The sequence below is a fragment of the Berghia stephanieae genome, chromosome 1 (genome assembly GCF_034508935.2).
Source record: "Berghia stephanieae isolate SIO BIC M18660-M18661 chromosome 1, UCSD_Bste_1.3, whole genome shotgun sequence".
NCBI lineage: Eukaryota > Metazoa > Mollusca > Gastropoda > Nudibranchia > Aeolidiidae > Berghia > Berghia stephanieae.
Genome location: NC_088360.1, coordinates 83,239,713 through 83,265,562, shown reverse-complemented (window position 1 = coordinate 83,265,562; position 25,850 = coordinate 83,239,713). Strand labels below are relative to the sequence as shown.

At 35.2% G+C, this 25,850-nt stretch overlaps 2 protein-coding genes across 8 annotated transcripts in view; one reads left to right on the top strand and one right to left on the bottom strand.

Moving 5' to 3' along the window:
- The window catches only part of LOC144959288 (dipeptidyl peptidase family member 6-like), a 29,206-nt gene extending 23,050 nt beyond the window's left edge, over positions 1 to 6,156 (top strand). For both annotated transcript variants that reach the window (XM_078891840.1, XM_078891833.1), the window contains exon 16: positions 737 to 6,156. In XM_078891840.1, coding sequence (XP_078747966.1) covers positions 737 to 760 — 24 coding nt within the window. In that variant the 3' untranslated portion in view covers positions 761 to 6,156. The remainder of the gene's footprint in view (positions 1 to 736) is intronic.
- The window catches only part of LOC144959303 (prostaglandin reductase 2-like), a 21,856-nt gene continuing 1,036 nt past the window's right edge, over positions 5,031 to 25,850 (bottom strand). For 2 of the 6 annotated variants that reach the window (XM_078891866.1, XM_078891887.1), the window contains exons 2-10: positions 23,424 to 23,500; positions 19,820 to 19,891; positions 16,998 to 17,119; positions 16,076 to 16,273; positions 14,702 to 14,872; positions 13,267 to 13,476; positions 12,231 to 12,352; positions 11,091 to 11,178; positions 5,031 to 8,415 (exon numbers count right to left, since the gene is read on the bottom strand). In XM_078891866.1, the coding sequence (XP_078747992.1) occupies positions 8,305 to 8,415; positions 11,091 to 11,178; positions 12,231 to 12,352; positions 13,267 to 13,476; positions 14,702 to 14,872; positions 16,076 to 16,273; positions 16,998 to 17,119; positions 19,820 to 19,868 (1,071 nt within the window). In that variant the 5' untranslated portion in view covers positions 19,869 to 19,891; positions 23,424 to 23,500 and the 3' untranslated portion in view covers positions 5,031 to 8,304. Of the gene's footprint in view, positions 8,416 to 11,090; positions 11,179 to 12,230; positions 12,353 to 13,266; positions 13,477 to 14,701; positions 14,873 to 16,075; positions 16,274 to 16,997; positions 17,120 to 19,819; positions 19,892 to 23,423; positions 23,569 to 25,850 lie in introns of all 6 variants that reach the window. The other 4 variants (XM_078891858.1, XM_078891848.1, XM_078891874.1 and 1 more) reach the window with 3 other exon arrangements.

Below are 25,850 nucleotides of genomic sequence, written 5' to 3'. Positions count from 1 at the left end.
ACAGTTTCAAAAAACAGAAACAAAATACCAAACACTGAACATGTCGGGCTCAAACCCCTTCTTCGGCCAACAACAACAAAAAAAAAAACAATAAAAACCTAAATACGTTACTAAATTCCAGATCAATGACAGATAAATTTGGCAGGTCCTTTCTGTTTGGTATTTTGTTCTATTTTTAAGCTGTTATATTCATTTTTATTTATCACTAATTGAGAAGTGGTAAGACATGTCACAAGAGGCAGTAGTTTATACTCATACACATTATGAGCTTGTGTACTTGTGATTATCAATATTTATTTTTCTGCCTTGTGTAATTCTTTATATATCCATGCCCTACTTATCAGTCAATATTAATTATTACAAAATTTACTTTGTTCTTGTTCTTTTCTTTTAAGTTATTCAACTTTTACATGTCCCGCTTTGATTTTTTTGGACAGCACAATAATCCCTACCAATTTTATTGGGAAAAAACTGTAATCAATACCACTTGGTTTGCGATAATTCAGAACCATTAATGAGATAAATTGTTTTTAAAATACACTTCTGCGAGATTTTTATTTCTTATTGGCAACACTTTGAAAAGTTTTATGAACTAACTATGGCAGCATAATCATTTATATTTCATAAAAGGTGGGTTATTTGTTTCCAAGGAGTGTGAAGGCTATCTGGAGCCTGGGATCATAAATATACCACATCATTATCATAAGTATTTTTTTGTTTGGACCCTTATCCACAGGTACCGATTGTAAACCTCAAATAAAGCAAGATGAGCCATTTCACTCAGGAACCTGAAAAGGAAAATGTAGTTACATTTGCTTTTACATTGTATTCCAGCTGATTTATTTTATTTTTTAGTTGTTGGATAAAGTGATCACTTATGAACTTTTAGCATGTATTATTTAATGTGTAGAGTTCTTTGATAATATAAACCAAAGATCACATGATATACTCGGGATCAAATATTTCATACAAGGTATATGTCACACATTCGTATCACACAAAAAATGAGAAAATGTTTGACTCAAAAACATCTAAAATATTCATTTCTGTCCCTCTTTGCCTTTATATAACAGATTAATGAGAAATGAAACGAAATAGTCGTGTAAGTCTTGAAAGAATTCAAAATTTTATTTCCGGCTTTTTTTTCAAGTTATTAAACATCATACACTCATCCAAACCTCATAATCTGGGTTTTACCCACCCCCAACAATACGAGTAGTTTTTATCAGTTTTTCATCATTTTAACTGTAATATCAATGTCAATTTAATTAAATGTTTACAAAAGGTTTTGTTTCGCAGTGTCTACTGCTCAGGGTACATTTAGTTGCTACTCTTATCTATAAGTATAAATATTTTCTGCGCAGGTCGTTTACACCATGTTAACACTTTACTATCACACGTCGCAATAATGCGACCCGGAAATAGCTCGCTAGTCGTCACTGGACGCATTATTGCAACAGCGTCCCTTGGTTACGGAAAGGTTTGATAAAAGCCAGCAGAGTTATTCTTCCTGCGCCTGCGCACTTCCTACTTTCGTTTTTCCGATAGCGTCAGTTTCCATTCTTCAACTGATCGAAAAAAAAAACACGATTCTAACACGATTTTTGACGATTTTAGACACTTTTTTCACGTTGCCATGGCTGCAGAAGGTGATGCCTCGACTAGCTACGTAGTAGACGATAACCAGGAGTTTCGTTATGACTCTGACTCGGAAGAAAGTGTCAATTCATGGGCTAGTTTCCCAACAGACGATCCTGAATTCACTGTTACGCGACTTCTCGATGTTGATAGTGATAGTGGAGACGATTCTGATCATGAACCGACCAGAAATACAGTTGATAGAGGTGGACAAAGGGGCGTGGCATCAGGACAGACCCTTCCTCAGCATCAAACATCTAATAATATAGACTGGGAGCGTTTTGACGAAGGTGAGAGTCATCGATCGACGTGTTTAGGTCCTTTCACGAAGCGCTCTGGATTGTTGGTTGATCTCAATGAACCAACACCACTGGACTTCTTCAACTTATATTTCCCTGATGAAGTGATAAATTTACTTGTCACTGAGACAAACCGTTATGCTGCCCAATCCCTTGCTCCTCTCCCTGATAGCAATTTTTACAAGAAGAGGTGGACACCAGTCAGTGATGTGCAAGTGTGTGCTTTCATTGGATTGCAGATAGCCATGGGCATTGATCCCAAGACTTCCATCAGCGACCATTGGCAGAAGTATTGGCTCTTGGGCAACTGCTTCTCTGATGTTATGCCCTATTACAATTATAAGATGCTTCAAGCATTTTTCCATTTCAGGGACAACACTGGACGAATTCCTAGGGGTCAGGTTGGCTACATATAAAAAATTCAACCTCTGCTAGATTTGACACAAAGTACATATGGGACAAATTTCTACCCTAGTCAACATTTATCTGTGGACGAGTCGATGGCCCCATTCAAAGGAAGGATTCATTTTCAGCAGTACATGCCAGACAAACCGACGAAAAGGGGGTTCAAGTTGTTCACCTTATGTGATGCAGCTACCTTTTTTTGCTTAAAATTCTGTGTGTATACAGGAAAAAACTATTTCAATTTTACTGGGCCAGATACATTTGTTGACCATGTAGTGAAAGATCTTCTGGAGTCATACTTAAATTTCAACCATGTCATTTACATGGACAGTTACTACTCATCCCCAACCCTGTTCAAGGCACTTGAACTTCAAAAAACTGGTGCTGTTGGGACAGTTCGAGAGGACAGGAAAGGCTTCCCCCCTGCACTCAAAAAGAAAAATTTACGTCTGAAGAAATCAGATCCCCCAAAATTCTACCGCAGCGACAATCTTGTCTGTCTAACGTGGCACGACACCAATCGATGTAACCTGCTCAGCACAGTTCACGGGAACGACACTGTGGAAAAACGTGTGCGGGCGAAGAACACCACAACAGGATATCGTTCTGTCCATAAACCAATGATTGTTGAAAGATACAACAAATACATGGGTGGTGTCGACCACTTCGACCAGTTCATGATCAATTACTACTACCCTCACAGAAATTACAAATGGTACCTTGCCTTGTACCATTACGTCAAGGAAGTCGCCCTCGTCAATGCACACATCAGCTACAAACAACATATGCAACGAAAGGGAAATGGAAAAGTTCTTGCCGTCAAAGCCTTCAGGAAGGAGCTTATTGATCAGCTTGTGAAGCCGAATGTAGCGATCCGTCACCACAAGAAGAAGTCGCGGCCCAATGCTGCACATCCTCGTTTGGTGGTTTCACAATTTGATCATTTTCCTCGAAAGTATACAACAAAGGAGCGAACAAGATGTATTGTTTGCAAGCACATGATAAGGAGGCAAACAAGTTACTACTGTGCACCATGCAATGCACCACTCTGCGTGGAACCGTGCTTCCGCCTGTATCACACGGAAGATGATTATCAAAAAGCCAGAGCGGCTCTTGGAAATTTGTGATTGTGAATGTTTTAATTATAATTAATTTCCACACTATGGGAGTAGCAGCAAATTCCTTTATTTTTTTGGAGTAACAGCAAATTCAATTTATTTTGGAGTAGGAGAAAATTCATTTTATTTTGGAGTAGGTAGCAGAAAATTCATTTTATTTTGAAGTAGCAGTGAATTCTTTGATTTTTCGGATTATCATGAAATAAAAACAAACCATCAGATTTGGAGCTACATAACAACAAGAACTGTTTATTTGCAATGTTGAATTGTTTATTCATCCATTGCAATCTGTTTTATGGGGATTATAGGTAATGATTATTTGTCAATAACAGAAAAACTTTTTTTTTTTAAATTTCAAACAATTTTTTTTAATTTTAATTTTTAAAAAAAATCTAACAATGTTGAATAATAGCTATAAACTATATCAATGTGTTTGTCAGTCATTTCAGTGTATTTTCTGAAAATTTGAAGCAATTCCATGCCATAGTCATTGAGATATGGCCATTTTAGTACATGCACTAAAATGTTGAAAAGGCAGACCAGAATTGGTACTAAAAAATGTAATCAAAACAAAATCACAATCGAATATGGACCCACATGACAAGAAACACTGTTATTTTTGCAATGTTAAGTTATTGATTCATTTATTTCAATCTGATTTTTTTTGAGTTTTAAAGTAATATTTAATAAACAATAATTTGACAAAGAACCACTTTTTTTGCAAAAAAAAAATGTAAAATTTAACATTTGATAATTTAAAAAAAAAATTTTATTCATTAATAATTGCCCGCAACTACGCCAATGCATTTCTTATTTATTTAAGTGTGTTGTCTGAAAATTTGAAGCAATTCTATGCCATAGTCATTGAGATATAGGCATGTTAGTGCATGTACTGAAATTTTGACAAGGCAGACCAAAATGGTTGTGCCAGCAGGGGAAACTACTGGGTTTATTGGTGTGATAGTAAAGTGTTAAAACGATTTTGTTAACAAAAAAATGAGTAACGTGTATACTTAATATTGATCACTGGTCTACGTTTTTATTTATATATTATGGCCAAATGATGTCTGTTTAAATGTATTTGAGATTCATGTGTAAAGAAAAAACAACATAAGGTACAGCTGCATTATAATATATAGAGTGCCTGGAGTGTAAAAGTACCTTGAAAACTTTAAATAATGAAATGAATAAAATACAGATTTTCAAACATCAGACTTGTACCATAAACTATTACAGCTCCATAAATTACAAATTGTACAAATTAAATTTTTAAAATGTCTAAATATACATATACGTTTAAATGTCCGGCTCCTATTATTTTACCATATTCAATTTGCTTTACAATGCATAAAGAACTGACTTTTCATTTCGCACAGTACACTATGTCTTTAAAATACAATGTATGTCATCATCCCATGGTCAAGTGATTCATATTAAAATGTATAACGTGCCTTACCTAAGGACACAATGCCGGATCAAAGTTTGGATATCATTCTCACTTATCCAACCAATTATCAAGCTTAATGCTGCTTGACATAGGTTATGGTGCTATATGTAGCTTTTTCTCTCCTTTTTATTTTTGTATAAGTTGTTGGCTCCGTTTTTAAGGGCCGTGTTTTCTTTGGAAGACAACCGAGACGCTGACCCGTGTTGTACATGTTAATTTTGTCACTGTAATTATGTTTCTTTTCTCTATGAATTATCATTTACAATGAAACTATTTATAATTGTCTTATTTTTGGCTGATATCTTAAAGAAGAAAAAGTTTATTAAAAAAAAAAAAAATTTGAGTAAAATCGATCAGTCACCGTGGATATCGATTGCAATCTCTACTTGGTATATACATTGAATTTGAATCATTTGTATTAAGTATACAAGTACAAGGTGAAGATTTTTCTGAATCTGATATCTTATTTTCCTTGCGTGTTTTCAGAAGTTTATAATTGGTTGTATTTATTTGCATGTACAATTGGTTTCGCTCTGGGTTTTCTTGAATTAATGAAAACTATTGTCTCTTTTTTTTCTGCCATTTTTGGTATTACAATTTTGAATTATCTTTTGTTTCATCTTACACTATTTCATTTCCCTGAGCATTCATTCCTTGCTCAATTGCTCAATCACCAACTGGTAGCTAATGCACAGGCTTCAAAACTTTACATTAATTTTATACAATCCAACAATTTACTTCTTCATGTATATTCGTTCCAAAGAGTTTAATATTGATTGGATTTGTTCTTTTGTTTTTCAAGTATAAAGGGTTTCGTTTTGGGTTTTTCTTGAAATGGGTTTGGTAGTTTAAGTTTAATTAAATTTTTCCACAAGTTCTCGATTCAAAATTCATTTTAATAGTTTCACATTATATATGTATTATTATTTTTTACATTTGTGAACCCATCATTATATTTAAAATATAAATAAATTAAAAAATAAATTTCCCTTTATTCATCCCCAAGGGAAAATTTGTCTTTAGGGTCTATTCCAAGGGAAGACTGGAATAACCCAGGCGTCAGCCGCAGTGCAGCGCCGCAAAGTGAGCTAGGGCTAGTATACTTCAGTATTCAAAAGATTGAAATTAAATTGATTTATAGGACAATATTTAAAATATTTAAATCATTGCTTTCACATTTGATTGTCAAAATTATTTATATTTATATACATTTTACCTTGAATTTAAATAAATATTATGGAAAAATTCATTTCTGATGCTGTTTTGGATGATTTATTTATTTACAGTAAAAACCGGATAAACCTCTAAACCGAAAAGAAGTTTAAATGTTGTATTTGTTAATCAACTATTGGTAAACCGAAGCCACGACCAAACTATCGTTAAACCGAAAAGAAATTGCCGAATTACCGCAGAAAAAATTGCTGATAATGGAATAAAATTCCCATTTCATCGTCTGTAATTCTTACAAAGAGCTGTTACCTAATGCATTCAATTGTATTTATTCACCACCCCCTCGCCATAGCACACTAGAGACTAGGCGCTGATTCGTCTCACACCATCGGTTGAAACCACAGCCTTTCCCCCCAACTATTACCCAAAACACTCCACTGCACCACCCTACCACTCCACAATGCTGTAATCCTCTCTGTCTGCCTCTCTATTCCCCCCTCCCAACCAATCCCAGCCCTAACCGCACCAATCCATTCTTACAATGTGCTGGGTGAGATCAGTGTTTTAACTCTCATTATGACGTTGGAGTATTATAACCTCAACAATGGAGTTACAACATTATTGCTCTCACTCTCACTCATCAAATGTCTCTTTAGCACCTATTCTCGTTTGTATACACATATGCCCAGTGCGTGCACATCACAAATATCCCCTACTCAAAGAGACAGGCGACACACACACACTATATTACTTAACCACAAAGTGACTAAGTTGAATTTGAAACATTTATAGTGTGTGACAATGGGATTAAAAATGACATTTCCTTCATTTTCGTCTTGGCATCCAATGTAAGATGTGTGGAGTGGACAAAAGGGGGTTGCCCTCATCCTTTTGAAAAAGATAAAACCGTCACTCATGAAATGTGAGCCAAAAGGGGAGAGATTACTAAAAGCAAGATTTAATTCTAAGTACACAAACCTGACTGTAATACACTTCAACAGTCGTAATGACGTATGGTAACTTAGTAACTGGCTCTAAACTATCGGAACAAAAGGCAGACGCCCTTATGAAATATTTCTCAGACGAGCATAAAAGCGTATCCAGAGGGAAAAAAACACTATAAATCTGATCATGTTTTGACTTTTACACATTCTGATCACAAGATATATGAAAAGTTCTAGCCAGCATGAAGAATAAAAAGTACAGATTTTCTTTGTTTAGAACCACAATGGCCACCGTTGCTGGGCATCAGACTATTGAATCCAATTGTATAGTATGCTCCACAAGAAGATAAGATGAAAAAGACAAATTCTATGAAATGCCTGATCTGCTCGTAAGCCAGACACCAAAACATGATGTCCTGCTAGTGCTTGGTGATCTCAACACAAAAGTAGGCAACAGTAATCATCTATGGGAAGGAGGGTCTAGGAAATACAATGAATGACAATGGGGAAAGACTAGCTTACTTCTGCTCAGAGAAAAATCTATTTATTGGTGGGACAATCTGGAATAACCCAGGCGTCAGCCACAATTTAGCACCACAAACTGAGCTAGGGCTAGGTGACTTGCTCAAGGCCACACAAGGAAGCATGTATTCGAACTCTGTATCTTTCAGGTACAAAGCAAAGACCGTACCGCTGATGCTGATATTAAAGCTACTCTAGTCTTGACTTGGAATCGACCTAAATACAAAGAAACCGGAATAAAGGGAATTTTATTTAATTTTTATTCTCTATATTTGGAAGAAAAAAAAATAGAATCAAGCTGCTAAAGACGTATGAAACAGAACCTGGGAATCTTATTCAAAAATTATTAAACAAAACTATACTTCTTCCTGACAGTTAATTTTTAAGTCTTCCTCCCCCCCTTCCCACCTTAATATGGTATATTCATCTATTATCCCACTCCGTCTAATAACCCAGAACTATTGTTGCTTAAAAGGGAGGTGTTATTGGGCAGCAACCACTATAATAAATATTTATTTGAGTTCTTAAAAGCAAAGGGACGAGCTGCATTATTGATGGTATATAATTTTACACAGTCTCTCAAGAAGGCTGAACATCGGTTTCATGAACAATACAGTCAGCAATATTTTGTTTGTCAAAGCAAATCCTATATCAGCCGATTGGAGTGAAGTTTGTAAAAAATGTTCTGCTGTCACCATCTGTATTAGCAGCACATCCACTACTTCAGTAGTATCACATACACATCTGGCTATCATGACTCGTCATAAGCTTTCAGCTACTTGTACGATTTGCTTGCCCGTGTTTCCACCTGACATGATTGATACAAAAGCTCTTGGTGCATTTTCTAATCCATGCTCGGTAGTTGATTTTACCTGAAGATGATGAGAGAACAAAATATGATGAAATTAAAAGTGAGCAAACCCTGGCACATGCTAAGTCATATCAAAATGTTTGTTCAAATTAAGAGTAGTATGTAAACTTTCTTGTTTAAACCTGGTTGTTTCTAGTTTCTAGCTTTTATGCCTTGTCAAAAGCCTATCTGATCAGATAGTTTATGGCTTTGTTCCTAAATACTTCTTTGAACAGGAAAATGAAAATTGTTTATAATACAGTAGAACATGAAAGTAACGTACTCGGAAATAGCGAGTAAAATCTAAATCCCCGTGTTTTTCCCTTATTTGAGTCAATAAAATTAGCATGAAAGTAGCGAGTATGAAAAAGAGGTCAATTCGGAAATAACGAGCATTTCCTGCCCCAGCCTAGGACTGGGAACGAAGTAAAGCAAAACAAGAGACAAGGGCGATTTAAATATTTTTAGCCTAGCTTCTTTTCTTTTCTTATTTATCGTTACGAGTAATATTACATAGTAGCCTAGTCTGTAGTAGTAAATAGTAGGCGAAACAAATTTGGGTGGGGGTTGGGTGTATGTGTTTGTGTGCGTGTGTGTGTATTGGGGGTGGGGGTCAATTATTCACCCAATGTGGTGCCACGCAACGCGCGAGGTAAGCACTGGCAGCCAACATGTCAACATGCCTCACTTCGCAGCATCGGTCAGCGAGTAGCATTCGTTAACGAACGACACGATCAGCGAGAGAGAGGAGCGTGGAACCATTATTTCAGTGGGTCAGTGATTGAGTGATGCGCTTGCTTACCTAATCAAACATGCCTAGTGCATACAAACACTCACGCACGCGCGCACACACACACACACATACTTCTATGTTCTTGTTTTTTCTAGTCATGATTTTACTTGAAATAAAATAAAAAATAAAAAAAACACAAAACAAAAAACCAAGCATTCTGCCACTTCTGTGAAGAAATTGAAATAGGGGCGACGGCTTTTACTCGAATTACACACTTGAGGGAAATAACCAGCAATATTATAACCTTTTCTTCCACCAGTCGAGTGACCTTTCCTGGCAACTCGGGAATAGCGAGAACTCGGAAATAGCGAGTAATCAGGAGTGGACCCGTCGAACTCGCTATTTCCGAGTTCTACTGTATTGTCACTTTCCATGCAGAATATCTCTGTGGCGTAATGCATGGTATGCAATGTAATTAAAGATCTAAAAGACAATAAGACTGCTCAAGCTCGGTCCAAATTCGAATATGTGATCATAACTCAGTTTCAGGACGATTTCAATGAAATAATTGAAATATTGCAATCAGAGCCTCATTGTCATATTGCAAAAAGATGCTGAAAGTAGTATTCAAAACTGAAGACACAGTCCTCTATACATTGCGATATAATATTATATACACATATATATATAATATATTATATATTATATATATATATATATATATATATATATATATATATATATATATATATATTATATATATATATATATAATATAAGATAATAGTATATTGCAATGTATAGAAACAAATAAACTAATTAAAGTGGTATAGATGTCTCCATGTAATGCAAAGGGTAAAGTTACAAGGTGATATTATGAAAATTAGCCAAACCAGGCACTAATTTCAACATGGTAATCAATAATGAAAAGGTGACAAACGAAAAATAAAAAAATAATTACCAAAAGAAAACAATTTATAAAAAATATGGTGTCTGGGAGGACAAACAAGGAACGTCGCCTTCTGCATGGCGATAAGAGAGAGAGTTTGGAAGGAGTTGGAGGGTGCCATTCCAGGCGAGTTTCAAGTTTGTCCTCCCACACACAATATAATTTCATATTCTCTTTTCTTCCAGTGCTTCACCTTTTCATCATCATTGATATAAATGTCTACTCTTCCAACTTTTCTGAACTAATATGGAAAAGGTCGAGCCAAAATAATAGTAAAAACATTCCCCTCTAACTTTAAGTAAAATGCATACCTGGAAATTCAGAGTAAGTTATAATGACTGAAATCCTTTGGCGACCTATATACAACTGAGCTTTTCTGCTTTTACCAATTGCTCCAATCTCTCAAAATCTCAATGTTTATCTAATTGTAAGTCAAGACTTTTTAGAGAATACTTTCAGGTAATTGGTAGCTTTAGAATTGTTGAAAATGATTCTCAGTTTTGTGGAGAAAAAAAGTTGTTTTTCTAGGGCCAGATGATTTTCAGTATTCTAATCCAACTATTAATGATTCAGAAACATCACCATCAAGTCATATTGTTTTCGTTGTTACACAACAAGATCCCAACCAAATCATAATTTTGTAGACGGTGATGGGCACAAATAAAGTAAAGACTGACAAGAAAATGTGTCTGTAAAACCAGCAATGTGATAATCTTTGAATTTCATTTACAATAAAGATATCATATTGCAGATTTAGGGAAAGAGTGAAGCTGCCTTTTCCAAGCGTAAGAGGTGACAAATAGGGGACGGGTTTTTTTACAGTCTAGTGTTCTAGATAATTCTACAAACAAAAAAGAGGTCGAAGGTGGAGTGCATTTCAAAAGACTGCTTTTAGAGGGTATCATTTTGTATGGGAAATTTGGCATTGCATGTCAAAACTGAGTTCCTAAGCAGACTGAGCATTTAGGCTGAGACCACTGTCGACATCAAATTTATTAAATACTAAAAACACTCACCTTCATCTTACCACTCATGTAGAGCTCGATCAGTTTAGATAAACTGCTGGTAAATTTTTCTTTATAGTTGAGCACCAGAAACCTTTCCCTGCAGGTATGATGAATAAAATCCATAATTATTTTTCTTGAACTATTAAAACAACGATCAGATTGTTCAAAGTGGTTTATAATTATTTGTTTTGTTTTGTTATTGTGTTATTTTTGTTTTGTTTTCTTTTTTAAATTTTTTTCTTTTCTTTTTTTTTTTTTGGTCTTTCTCTACAAAGAAGGGAAGAGCAAGGGGTGATTATGATACATTAACACATCAGAGAATGTACGAATAGGGTAATATTAAATAAATATGGCTGCGCAGTCTCTATGGGCCCTTGTCGTGAATGTGTGCATCACTTCGAGAATGTCAGTCTGTTTCTATTATCCAGTTAGTAATCTGCCTCCATAAATCTCTGCCTAGTGCAAGTGTTCTGAGCTTTAGAATGCCATCATGTGTGTTAAGGTGCTGAGAGTTGGATGTTTCCTTGTGTTGTTGAAATCAGTTCTTCGGTTGTTGTTTCTAAATGTATTTGATATTTTCTGAGATCTTGATTCAATGTTGTTGGAAGTGAAGTTGGTGTACGCCCTCTGTATTTAGCTCCTTGTTTGAAGTAATCATCCATTGAAGTTTGTGCTAGAATATTTTCATCTCGCCGGAGCACGTGTCCGAACAGTTTCCATTTTTGTTTCTTATACGCATACTAACTGGTTGTACTCTGCATGTCAATTGTTTGCGATGAAGGGAGTCCAGGGTGTCCAAATTCTTTTTTGTAAGACCCCATGTACCACAGTTGTACATAAGGATTGGCAGCACTAGCGCTTCGTAAAGGCGTATGCTTTTATTATCATTAATGATAGGGTAATATTGGACAAGAGGAACTGGAGGAGAAGGAGAAGGTAGAGAAGAAAGTGGAGAGTAAGGAGGAGGGAAGGCAGATGAGGAAAAAAAAAAGGAGGCGGATGAGGACGAGGTTAAGTATGAGAAGACGGATGGAACAAAATAATAAAAGAATGGGAGCGAATGGGAAGAATGTAAATTCTCAAGATATTTTACATTGATTACATCAATAACATTCATATTCAATATATGTTTATCATTCTAGAATTCACCTGGTGATGTTTTTATCTTTTAATAGGGCAGTAACTTCTTCAGGAATCGGTGGTGGATAAGGTAAATCCTTGTTATAAACTGCTATTTGTCCACACAATACAACATGACTGTCTTGATTCATCTGAAATATAATATATGAGGCTGTGCAAAGAGGTCATTTTCATAACATTCACTACAAAAAAAAGCCTATGCAAAAACGTTGTTTCATCAGTTTCTCTTATGTTAAATAATATAAAACAATCGAAAAACTCAGTCTAGCATCAATTGAATAGCAGAAATAGTTTCTCAAAGGTTTAAAAAAGGGTGGAGAAAGTATTAATTTTGTCAAATCTTTTTCAACACTATAAAAATCTATAATCTGGTGCAATACCGTCAGTTTTTTTATGGTTTGTTTTTCAATATTCAACCCGAAAAAAAATTATTAAAATGAATTTATTCCACCCCTCTCATTGGAAAACGCTATCATTTCTTAGTAAATACGTAATCGTTGAAACTCGTTTAATAAATACAAAACAATGAAAGAAGTGTTTATTCCTCCATATTTTTTTTTCAAAATATCATAGTATTGCAATACACCCATATATAAATCAATGGTCCCTGAAAACTTGTTAAGAATTTTAAAGGCCAAAAAATAAAAAGCCCTGACAAATAAACAATTCGTTCTGTATGGTAAATTCATTGATTGTTTTTGTATATAGAGTTGCTTTTCTTTTTTTTTTTTTTTCTTTATTTCTTTAACCAATTCTTTTCTTTCTTTTTTGTTTTAGATAAATAAAGATTGGAAAAAGAATACAGATTACTTATATGTAGCCTACTTATCTTGGGGAGGGAGGAGTTTTAAAATGAAAGCCCATAGCATAATAATTTACTTTATTTCTGTGTCTAAATCGACTTTGCTATTATAAAATAATTATGGTCTGTACATTTATAAATCATAAATAGAATCTAAGTTTTACACAACAATCATCTCCTCGATGATAAAAAGTAATAAAAACACCTCTGTCAGCAATTTGGAAATTTTACCGCAAGAGTTACCTTTTTTATAATTGTGTTACTTATTTCACCACCAACATTGTCAAAATAGACATCAACACCTTTTGGGCACAACGCATTCAATCTGTCAGAAACATTCTCTGTCTTGTAATTGATAGCAGTATCAAATCCGAGTTCCTCAGTTATCACCTTGCACTTTGCGTCAGAGCCACAAATACCAACTAAGAAACCACAGCCCTCTGCTTTAGCTGTCTGTAAAAAATAGTAGAAAAAAAAGGAAGGAAATTATTAAGCAAAAATCGACTTCATTAGCAGTCAAAGCGCATAACTACAATAATATACTACAGTTACCGGAAAACAATTGCCTTTGTTTCAGAACTTTCAATTATCAACATTTTATTTCCCATGTCCACTCGGCAACAAATACAAATAAGTCCATTAGATTTCAGGACTACTCATGAAAGGGTCATGTTGTCATTCAAAAACAATGTCTTAAACAGAACTCACATCCTCTGGCAAAAGAGCATTGCATGAATATTTGGTTACAGAACAAATCGTTATGTAAATAATGTGAGTAACGTGGTTCATCATTGCATAAACAGCATCCTGGTGGAGTCTAATTAAGTCAAATAAATTAATGAGAATGCAATTGGTCTATCCACAAATATCAATATGGCCCCAAATGTTATGCAATCAGTAGATCCCATATACATGAACTTGGGTTTTTTTAATATGATATATGGGATGTATAAGATGAGGAAATAGAATACGAGGTATCTTTATTTGTGACAAATTGACTGAAAACGGTATAACAACAGAGTAAACCAGGTATCAAAAAGTATTTTTTGAGGTGAAATGATGTGAATTGTGCAACTTTAGCTTCTGTCATTTAAAGGAACTATATCAATTGCAGTCTATAAAACATGTAAATGGAATCCATGCCTCATATTGTCCATTATTTTTCAAATTACTATCATCGTCATAACCCAAAATTTAATACTGTTTTGCAGCAGTAGGCCAAATTCTTCCTTGTTTTTGAGAATGCATTCAAATTTTCATTCAGTCATCACAGATGAGCCAAATAAAAGGACAACATGTCAGTGTTCAAAAAATAAAATAACATAGCATTTTCAAATTTACTTGAATATTCATTGACATGTAATTTCCATTTATATATACATATATTTCAAAGTTGGACAAGAACTGAAGGGTAAACAATATGACTGATATGCAAATCGATCAATATATAATGTAAAACTATAATGAAATGGATAATAATTTTAAAATAGGAAATTGATGATAACAATGCGAAAAGCTACGCACTGCATTATAGTTTCATTGGAACAAAAGCAATATTATGATACTTCTCTATTTGTGCTCTCTCATTATTTTATTTATTTTATATAACTCTCAGGAAAAATTCCATTCATTGTTCATTTTCCCATTCCGTTACCAAGTTGATGACACTGGTACAAACCTGGCCAGCTATCATTCCAGTGGATCCTGCAGCAGCAGACACAACCACAGTCTGATTACTTCCTTTGGTTATATGACCCCTCTCTGTAATGCCCAGGTATGCAGTCAAACCGGTTAGACCAAGAAGGCTGAGGTAGAGTTTTTGGTCTATACCTGATAATTCTATGGGAGGCTAAAAAATTTTTTTTAAAAAGAAAGAAAAGAAACTTTTTTTTAATTGACAATAATTACAATAAATCTACATTTTAAACAAATTTGTTAAATATTCAACACTAGAACATAATTTATCTTCGGGTTTGGGATGAACATCAAGACTGAATTCACCTCTCTTTAAATAAAATAATTTTAAAAAGGTAGATACAATCATGATGGCAGAGAGCAGCCAGGTAACATTGAAAGATAGGAGCAATCAGAAACTGAAGATCTTCTTTAAAAGCATAGAAGGACAAACAGCCATCCCAATAAAAGGTCACTAACTAAACACAAGAAAGAAGCGCTGCTATAGACCACCTTACTCCCGAGTTAATGCACACAGTCAGTCCTTTTACCAAATACAATAAGGATATTGAATTTCCTTCCCAACAACTTGAGACATTCTAACAGTTATGAGAATTTTTACTAATCAATTAGAAAACATTTCTGCCATAACCTAACACCATCCCACGCCACACAAATGTTGTGTCTATCTTCAGTACTGAAGCTGCAACAGTGTATATTGGATTGAATTGGATACAATTTAATGATAAGGCCAAAACTACTGACAAGGAGATTACTTCTCCGTGTATCTTTATTATTTTGGGACCAACATGAATTTTTGACATTTTCTACTAAGTAATCCGATAACACGTCCTAATAGGCACACCAGTTAAATGGATAACATTATATTTATTTACAGCTTTAATTAACAAAGAAACAATCAAGAAAAATCATATAAATTAAACTACACCGCCCCATGAGGTGAAGATGAAAGTGAGATTAGACTTATGGAATCTAATTGTAGAAGGCTTTTCCATAATTCTAAAAATGAGATGGCAACAGGGAGGGTTGGCAGGTTTGGAATAAGCCATTTTTTCTTTTCATATTGTTCTGACATTAGGGGTACCTTGAATGAAAATATAATAAAACCATCGACAGAGAATTGCTGTATTACAAGGGAGGAAAGATCATCTATCAAATCGAGAATAAAAACAAATAGAAAGACAACAGCCCACACAGAAAAAAGATTTTTTAAATATATCCACAATCCAGTGCACTTTGCTTTCTTTGTTTTTGTTGTTTTTAAAAAATCTTTTTTGTTTGTTTTTGTTTTGTCTGTTTTAGTTTTTTTTATACTTTGAACTATTTGATTTTTTTAAAATTTATTTATTAGACTCACCCTCTGTACTTCAGATGATGATAAGATGAAATACTTTTCCCAGGGCCATTCAAACGTGGGAATTACCACATCTCCAGCTTTAAGGTTTGGATCAGAACTTTCAACAACCTCACCGACACCACCGACGCCTGTGATTGTTTTTCCAATCTCCCAAGCTTTTATGTATTCAACACCAGATTCTTCATTCATCCTGCATCGCTGTCAATAAATAATTGCAGATTCTGTGAAAATGTTAGTAACACAAGAGAGCTAAAACAATACCCAACTCATTTCAAATTTTGTTCTGTTGACCCTTCCCCCCCCCCCCCCCCCCCCCCTCCTCTCCTCCCCTCTTATAAAATCAAATAAATAAGATCCCACACAATACTTACTTAAATAATACTTTTTAAAAATTTACTTAAAAATCCAACAATGAGCATTCGCAAAAGAATGACTAGATTGCAAGATTTTATCAAACTTGAATCTAATAACCCAGACATTATCAAGATAAATAACTTATGTATTTTTTTACTTATTAATGCCATGATAAATCCATTGATCAAGATGGGTGTACATTAATCATTACAAATCCAATGATGAGAGGTACTAAAATTATTTTACCTTAATTAGACATCAAAATGAGTAATAACAATGGATAATACTGTAAGACAAAATTTATATCAGGTTAGATTACATAGACGTATCAGCTTCTGTCTCTTGGATATTACATGGAGAATTATCAATTTTAATTATTTTTGTTGTTGACTGAAGAAGGATTTTAAGCCCAAACCGGTTTGTGTTAAGTATTTTATCATTTTTAGAAGTTGTTATATTCGGTTTTTGTTCAATGCTTTTTAAAGTCCACAGCTCCAAGCAGCTTGGAATTCATTGGAATAGAGATCAACTACTACTGAAATTGTTAACAGAAAAATGAACCACTCACAAGAGCTGGGTCAACAGAAAGCAAAATGTTCTTGATCAGCACTTGTCCTGTTGACAATGGGCCAGAAGGGTAAGGGATGTCAGAGTAAGCAAAATTGCCTTCTTGTGGCTCTCCATCCTTCCCTGCACAAACAGTAATACAACAAGAAACACATCAATTACTGTAGTCCAATCAACAAATATTCAACTCACTTGAAATGAACTCTGACTTATTTGAGTTATGCCTCTTGGCTCCTGGCGGAGCATAGGGCCTCAACAGCACTCTTCCATCTTCTTCTGTCCTTGGCACAGACCTTTGCCTCACTCCAGGTAAGATTGGAGATGCTCAAATCTTGGTGAAGGCTTCTCCTCCACGTCTGTTTTGGACGACCCCGTTTCCTCTTGCCCTGTAGGTTCCATTCGAGAGCCTGCTTGGTTATATTGCAGGGCTCTTTCCACAGGGTATGGCCAACCCATCTCCACTTTCTGCGTCTGACCTGGACATCTATTTGTTCTTGGTTTGTTCTTGTCCAAAGGTCAGCATTTGGCACTTTGTCAAACCATTTCAACCTGAGTATTTGTCGAAGACAGCGATTGACAAAAGTTTGTATCTTGACTGATGTGGTCAAGATTATTCGCCAAGTCTCTGACCCATAGGGCAGGACTGCTTTAACATAAGTGCTAAATATTTTGAGCTTGGTGTTTGTGGATATGAAGGGCGCTTTCCATATTGGCCCTAATATTGCAAAGGCCTGGCATGCTTTCTTGATTCTAGAAATTATGTCTTCATCAGTTCCACCCGACTGACTGATTTTGCTGCCAAGGTACGTAAATTCCCTGACATCTTCTATTGCTGTGTCAGAGATGGTGCTGATTTGTGCTTCTTGTTTGGCAGTTAAGCGCAGTAGTTTTGTCTTCTCTTCACTACTCTTGAGACCAACTCGTTGAGCTGTTTTTTTCCAGGGCCGTGACTTTGTTCTGCATGTCTTGTAGGCGGTGTGAGAGGAGGGTGAGGTCATCTGCAAATTCAAGGTCTTCAAGTCTTTTTGAAAATGTTCATTGGATGCCATTGTTGGAATTGCCATATGCTGTCGTTGTCATCCAGTCCAATACCACAATCCAAGAAATGAACTCTGGCTTGAAGCGAAAACCCAACAGTGGTCCTGCTTTTACCTGCTTTATTATATGTAATGGATTTCTGATGAGGTCAACAGCTTCAAAGATTTTTTCCACTTAAGGTCAACTCTGCAAGACTGACTGACATTGTAAAAGTGGATGATCTAAATACAAAAAATGGCAGATAAAAAAATAATGAAATTGGTGATGTCATTGAAGAATTACTTGCACACATCTACTGGTGTGTTCATTACAATTGGAAATATCCAATAGGCATCAAGACTTTTCAGTGATGCCAAATATTTTTATAATGTTGATTGACAATCTTAAACCTTCCAGTAACAACATAGCCTTCGTAAACAAATAGTTTGACACCGACCAAAATTTAGGTCAGAATAAAATGCAGCCACTACCAAAAGAAAGTGAATAGTGTGTTGTATTCAATAGTTTAATCGATTGGATCACTTGTTTCCTTGAGCTACTACTACTAATGACAACTCATCTTTACTTTCTTTTGGTGGAGGCTGCATTTTACTGTGACCTAAATTTTGTTAGTGTCAAGCTATTACTATTAGTTTACGAATGCAATGGTTGATCACCTTGTATTATGACATCATTTTTAGGGTGTCAGGTTCAAGTTAATGAAGGCTACAGCACTGGATGTCTTTGGCCCACATATGAGATCAGTACCTTCTATACAACTCAGACACAAATAACTTCTGGCTGATTGTCTGACAAGCGGTAAGGTACAAGTACAATGATCATCAGGATAATCCCAAAAAATGCATGATTATCATTCGGCTTGTATCTATGCTATCGCTATTACATCATGTTAATTTGTCATAGCAATTGCCAACCTCGTTTTAAAACTTTCTCTTCAAAATGTCAATCTGAAATTTCTCAAAGTATTCCAAACTTAGGAAAGACTTATGGAGCTGATAGGATTACTGTATTGTTACCAAGATTCTAAAAATTAATTAAAAAGAGACACAAATTATATAAAAAGAAATGAACATTTATATAGGTCATTTGCACAGATCTTCATTTAATTCCCTGACAGGCCATATGGAAAAATATTTCCTGTTTTACACAGTACCAGTTCTTTGTTAGGTATCCTTTGTATAAACACAAAACTCTTACAAAATACATCATTGCCTATACCCAAGTTCTCATTCACACCTGGGTGTAGTGGGGTAAGAACAAAAATGTCAGAACCAAAATTTTCTTAGATCATTCCCACCTTCTACCAAGATTTTGAAAATAGTTGAATAAGAATCGTCAGTATCAATAAAAGTAACTTTTTAAAAATGAACACTTATATAGAGCATTTCCACAGATTTACCCACAATGTTATTTATTTCCCCAAACAGGCCACATGGGCCACTGAGCCTCACTAATTAAAGCATGCACATAAGTTGTTTTTGTTTTTTTTTTTACATCCTAAACATTGTATCAGCTGGAAAAGAACAAATCAATTTAATTTAAATTAAGAATTCATTTTAGTACCAAAGAGATGACTTTAAGCAGACTGCATAATTCAACATAATAACATAAATATTTAGAGTCAGAACTCTTAGGTACAAAAAACATTAGAGTATAAAATTTACATATTTTAAATTAAATATTTATAAATTAAAAAGCATTTTTTTAAAAACAAAAAGATAAAATATCTCAATTTAACAAAATGACTCTTGGAAATTTTTTTCAGTAAATATTTTAATCACATACCAGGACGTTGCTTTAAAATTACACGGCCATTAGGGAAATCTGATGACATCTTGAGATTGAATGTACCTAATCCTGAAATGATATACCATAAAAGGAGCAAAATAAGAAATAATAGTATTTATTTTACAAATCTAAAATCAAAGTCTTTATATTCCAGTGCTGGTTCCAGTGGTAAAGCTTGCTTGACCGGTATGCAAGCTTCACTTTCAATACTTGTCCCCACCGGCCCCTACCATGCATGTCTGGTCCACTGATGGACATTCAGTGATGAATCAGCCATTCCAAGGGTATGCAACAAACTCTCAGAGACAAGGCTTTTGGTGTAATTGAAAGGCTACCCCACAGAGTCCTTGTGACTTGGTGCCATCACATGGTGGCGACTCACAAGCACGATGGAACAACCAGGAAAACATTCTGTGCAAAAGCTCCCTTCCATCTCGTGTCAGGTTCTTGAAAAGAAAGTGTAAGTTGATGACTGATGCATGGAATGGGTACCATAGCTTCTCCTAAAAAAGTCTGACAGACATTTCACAACACTCATCATACCATTTGGGGTTTCTCTCATCTGGTGATGGTTACAATCGTTGGTTCAATGCCATCTTGACTGACTTCCCAAGAACGGAAAGATGCGTAGATGACACCATCCATTATGTTAATTCTCCTTGAATTTTTCACTATTAAATCCCAGTTAAGTCCACAAAATGAAAAAAATAAATTCAAACAAAATCCAAATGTAAATACAAAAATAACAAATCAAATCGTGATTCAAAGTAAAGAAGACGAGTTATGAAACATGTCGTAATCTTTTGATTTGTTTTGATTTTAGGAGTTTTACAAGTGCTTGAACACTATTAGGTCATTTCAGCCCCAGTAAATAGGAAGATGTGATCACAGAAGAAAGTTGTAGATAAGAAGTTAAAAGCACTGAAGAAAAAAGAAGATAAAAGGGGTTGGTTCAAATAGGGAACAGAAGATTCCACAAGCAATCCATCAACGGGCCGAATTTGACATTTCCTCAAAATCTCATCCAGGCACAAAGTGCAATATACATTATACAATATTCAAATCTAATAATTATAATAAAACATAACAGTACAGAGAGATTGTTTGTTTTTTTAAATAGTATCTCTCAAAATACCAGTACTATACACTTGACTGTCTCCTTCCCAGCTAAGTATCACTGCCAGGCCGAGCCAGAAACTGAGCAATCTCAAGACAGAGAGGGAGAGAATACATAGCAAGTGGCCTTCTTCTGCCACCCGTGTGATTTTCTCTCTCTCTCTCTCTCTCTCTCTCTCTCTCTCTCTCTCTCTCTCTCTCTCTCTCTCTCTCTCTCTCTCTCTCTCTCTCTCTCTCTTGATCTTGATCTCAAAAAGGTACCAGTACCATACATTCGACTGTGTCCTTCCCAGCTAAGGATCCCTGCCAGGACCATCAAAAACTGAGCAACCTCAATCAAGAACAAAGACAGCGAGGGATAGAATGATAGAAGACCTAGCAATAGACCTGTAAATGAGCTCTATAAAAATTGACTGAAACTCGACAAACTGAAGATTCAATTATTTTTTTTTTAAATAAGGGCATCAGGGAAATTCCACGGGTAACGGACTGACAAATCAGACCAAAAATGCATACATTTCGTGCTCTGAAATGCAATGTATTTATTGTATGGAGCTAATATTTCCCATGGATATGTATCATGTCCGCCCTTATCATATATCAAAAGGATAAAGATGAATCTGTATCAACTTGAATTTTTTTGACATTATAATGTTGGTAACGGACTGACATCAGAAAATCAATCTTTTTCAATTTTATATGTAGATGGATCAAACTTTCTGAAGTTAAACCTTCCAGTAACAAATAAGTTCTTTTATAGTAACCACGAGATGTTGTTCTACAACCCACTTGCAATTTTTAAAAGATTCTCCAAAATTTGAATCTGCAGTCTCTGAAAAAGTGTCGGTAACGGACTGACAAATGGATGGTAACGGACTGACACCTCTGAATTTTATTACTCAGAATAATGGTTACTACATAAAATCCAGAGCAAAGAACAAATTATGTAATTATGAGCAACACTGAATACCCAGTGTGATTGATCAAACCAATACTCTTCTTTATATGGATGTCAAGCTACATTGGGCATGATGAGTAACTCGATGGGTGACATCTGATTACCTCGATCCCAACTTTGCTTTTGAAAAAATTAAATAATGAAATAATGATTCGTGGAGTTGAAATCTATTCTGTCAAAGCCAAACGGGAACTTTATTTCAACTATGAAATTAAATTATCCAAAAAAAAAAAAAATGTAGATAAGAAAGGACTTTAAAACTGGGGAAGGTTTAACATTCTTTTGGTACTTATTTTTGAAGCTTAATTTTTATTCTGTATTTCATCTTGATTCCTCAAGCTTAGGAATTGTCAATAGGCCATGACCGTCACTGCAAACTGGTCGATAGTATTGGCAGTCAATCTCTTCCTCACCTGCACTTGACCAGAAAGCCAGTTATAAAATCTGAGAAAGATCTTCAAAAATTTCATTTTCCTATGCAGAGTGTGGGAGCAAAATAAACTTAAATTCCTGGATGAAATTCACTAACAATTGACAACCTCTTTTACAAGAAACTTTTTTGAATTTTCGTCCTTTCTCTTTTTTCATCTCTCACAATTATGAAATCTTTTTCCCTTGGTGCTTGCCAAGAGTACTTCTTGTCCAAATAGAAATTTTCGATCAAATTATTTTATTTCATCTTGAAAGCCCATTTCCATGATTAAAATATTTCAAAAACCATTTGTTGATGGATTGGATGCCCTTAGCAGTACAGGCATAGTTAATTTTTTGTTTTAAATTTTGGGAGGATTGTAGACACTCAAACTCAAAGTTGAATTCAGTATTTTACTTTCCTGTGCTGAAATGTGAGGCAGATGTGTATTTAGGTGTGCTAGGTTTACTTTCTTTTGGAGTTGTAGATTGATCGGCTTTTCTCTTTTTTTTTCCATTTTGCTTGAAAAATCCCGTTATTTCTTTTAAGCATCCTTTACAATCGCTTTCAAGTTTTCTTTGAGACTCCTGCTTTTTGTTGCCTATCTTTTTCCTTAACAATGTAATGCCCATCAGTTTTCAGTCTTTCTTGATAATTCCTCTGCTTTTGAACCATGGATAGAATAGGCATCTTGAACCCGTGAATAAAGAAAATTGAGCGAAATTACATCATAAGCTATGAAAGTCAAATCGGAATAAAAAGCAAATCTTGTTTTCTTAAAAATAATACAGCAAAACTAAGAAAATAAAACTAATTTCTAACTTGTATCAATTTACTTTGTAACAACTAAAATATTGACATTATACACAGCTAAACAGCTTGCTGACCCACTACATTTATAGCCTCAGTGACTCAAAAGTTTTTCACATTAATTTAAATGTTTGATTTCTTTTTCTTCCTCCCAGGGCTTCTTGCCCCTTTAACAGAAGACTACTACTGGCTCCATTGTAATAAGGATATTATAGAACAAAAAACAGTGTTTTTCCCTCAATTCAAACATAGCAAAAATCTTCAAGTGATAAAAAGATTCACAAGCTTTAAAAGATTCAACTTACCTATTGCAAAATAGCAGGCTTGATGTTGAAGACCAGTGTTTGAAATTTTATGATCCAAATGTTTATAAAATGGCTGCCTGGTCAGTTGAAACACATTGGAGTGGACATTACTCTTGAGACTTAAAAAACAACTTTTATATATTGTCTTTGAATTAAAATAGAATTAGTCAGTCTGTTACTGTCAGTCCGTTACCCTAAAAAATGTCAGTCCGTTACCCAACAAAAGTACCTTAAATGATAAATTTCTTGAAAAATTATCTTACAGTGCTAAAGCCATTCATGTAAGAACAGAAAATCTGAAATAGTGAGTCTGTACAACAATCACATCTTTCGTAGATGAAAAAATACTGTTTTAATGGTAACGGACTGACATACAATTTCCCAAGGTCGTTAAAACGACCGATGAGGACAACATTTCATTAAAATCGTAAATTTGAATGTTTATATAGGTTCCTGATACTTATCATTGTTTTAATATCAATAAACAACAACAAAAGTGGCTATAATTTTGTAGAAGTTGCAAGATTTATAATATTGAGAAAATATTCTTTTTGTTCTTCAAATAGGGGATACCCTTACATAAAGCTATAATAAGCATCCTGTACCACAAATATGCACGAAATATCCTTATATTCATAATCCTGAATGATTTTCCAACAAATTGGTACCAAATTTTAATATGTTCTTAAAAATTTGTAAAACACCCCTTCGGTTGACATTTTCATGGAATTTCCCATCATTGGAGAGCAGAGTGATAAATACAATACATTAAAATGGTGGGTGTTATTTCTTACTGGAAGTATGACTGCCATAATTTGATGTAGAAGGAATGCTAAATAAGCATGTCATTCATATAGGTAAAGATGACTTCATCAAAGTCATATTCCTGCCTCTGGAATTTTTTTGACATAGTCAGAAAAATAATCACCATTATCATCTTTAACTTCTAGCCATGACCAATTGAATTTATTCCTCACATCTTTATCGATGCTCGACAAGTCTGAATTGAATTGCGATCTACTAACAGCTCAGCCATTGTGAGAACATTAGAATAATGTAGCAATGAGCAAATTTGATTTTCAATCAGTAAATGACAGAGGAGAAAAAACTTAAATAAATATGACTTCAGGGCAATACACTGAATTATTAAGTAGAAGTGAATTATCAAGAAGAAACTTCGGCAGGCGTGGCGTAGGTAGCGGAAAAATTCAAAGAATCGAAATGAAGGTAAATCGCCACAAAACAGCAAACTCGCTTGGGCTTGAGCAAAACAATGGCAGAAAACGTCCTGATTTGCACGGGAATTAGTTAGGCTACGTACCATTGTGCCTTATAATCAGGTACTCAATCAGTGAAGAAACGATCAACCAGTTTGTTTACAACGTGAGGCAATCGAAATGTGCTTGTAGCAATCTATCCTAACTTTCGATTTGAAGGTGTCTACATAACGTACTTCTGGCATTCGCAATTTACTTTATCATAGTTTTGAGACTCGTCAGGTAAATGTGGTCAATAGGCTTTTAACGAAATCGGGTCGAACGCCGAACCCGAACGCCGAACCCGAACGGATATAGCCTTCTCACGTGACCATGAACGAGATCTGGATAGTGAAGACTCTCAAGCGGTATGCAGCATCGGATCTAAGGTCACGTGATAGAGGATAGCTTGGGTTGCTGTTGGCTTGTGTTAGGGGAGGGGCAAGGTCAGTGTCATTCAATAGTATATAATTGTGCATGTGGCGCTCTATACAGAGAGAAAATTATAAATTGATTACGGGGGAAGGTGGGGGGAGGGGGGGGGGGGGGGGGGGTGGGTTGACCCACAAACGATCGAGGTGTTGGGCTTCGGGTAGACCATGATACGAAATCAAAGAGAAAAGGCCGCTGGTACTTGGATGGTGGAAATGGTTGGGGGGGGGGAAGTGACAATCAGCATGGGATGTATATATTAACATTAATAATATAGGCAATAGATGACCAGGGATGTGTATTGTTTGTGTATTGTTTGTATATGTTTGTGTGTGTGTGTGTGTGTGTGTGTGTGTGTGCGCGCGCGCGTGTGTGTGTGTGAAAGGGATTACACAAAAACACCTTTCTCTGTAGCTTCCAAATGATTACGTATACGATAAATTTGAAACCCACATTGTTTGAATCAGCTCACTAATTAATTCCTGAGCCTTGAGATGGTGACGCAACTATTACATACAAGACCTTGCAGTCGAGACGGCAGGGCTTTTGGGTTACACAACCACTATTTACCCATCGGTCAGCGGTACTCTTTGATGTATACAACACTCACCGCCTTTACGCAAAGCCGCCTGCCCATAAATCAAGAGATGGTCTCCTAACTGTTCACAAGCGAACTGTCAAACGAGCAATCGATGATTGGATAAGAATCTCAAGATCTCATATAATAAGGTAAGTTTTG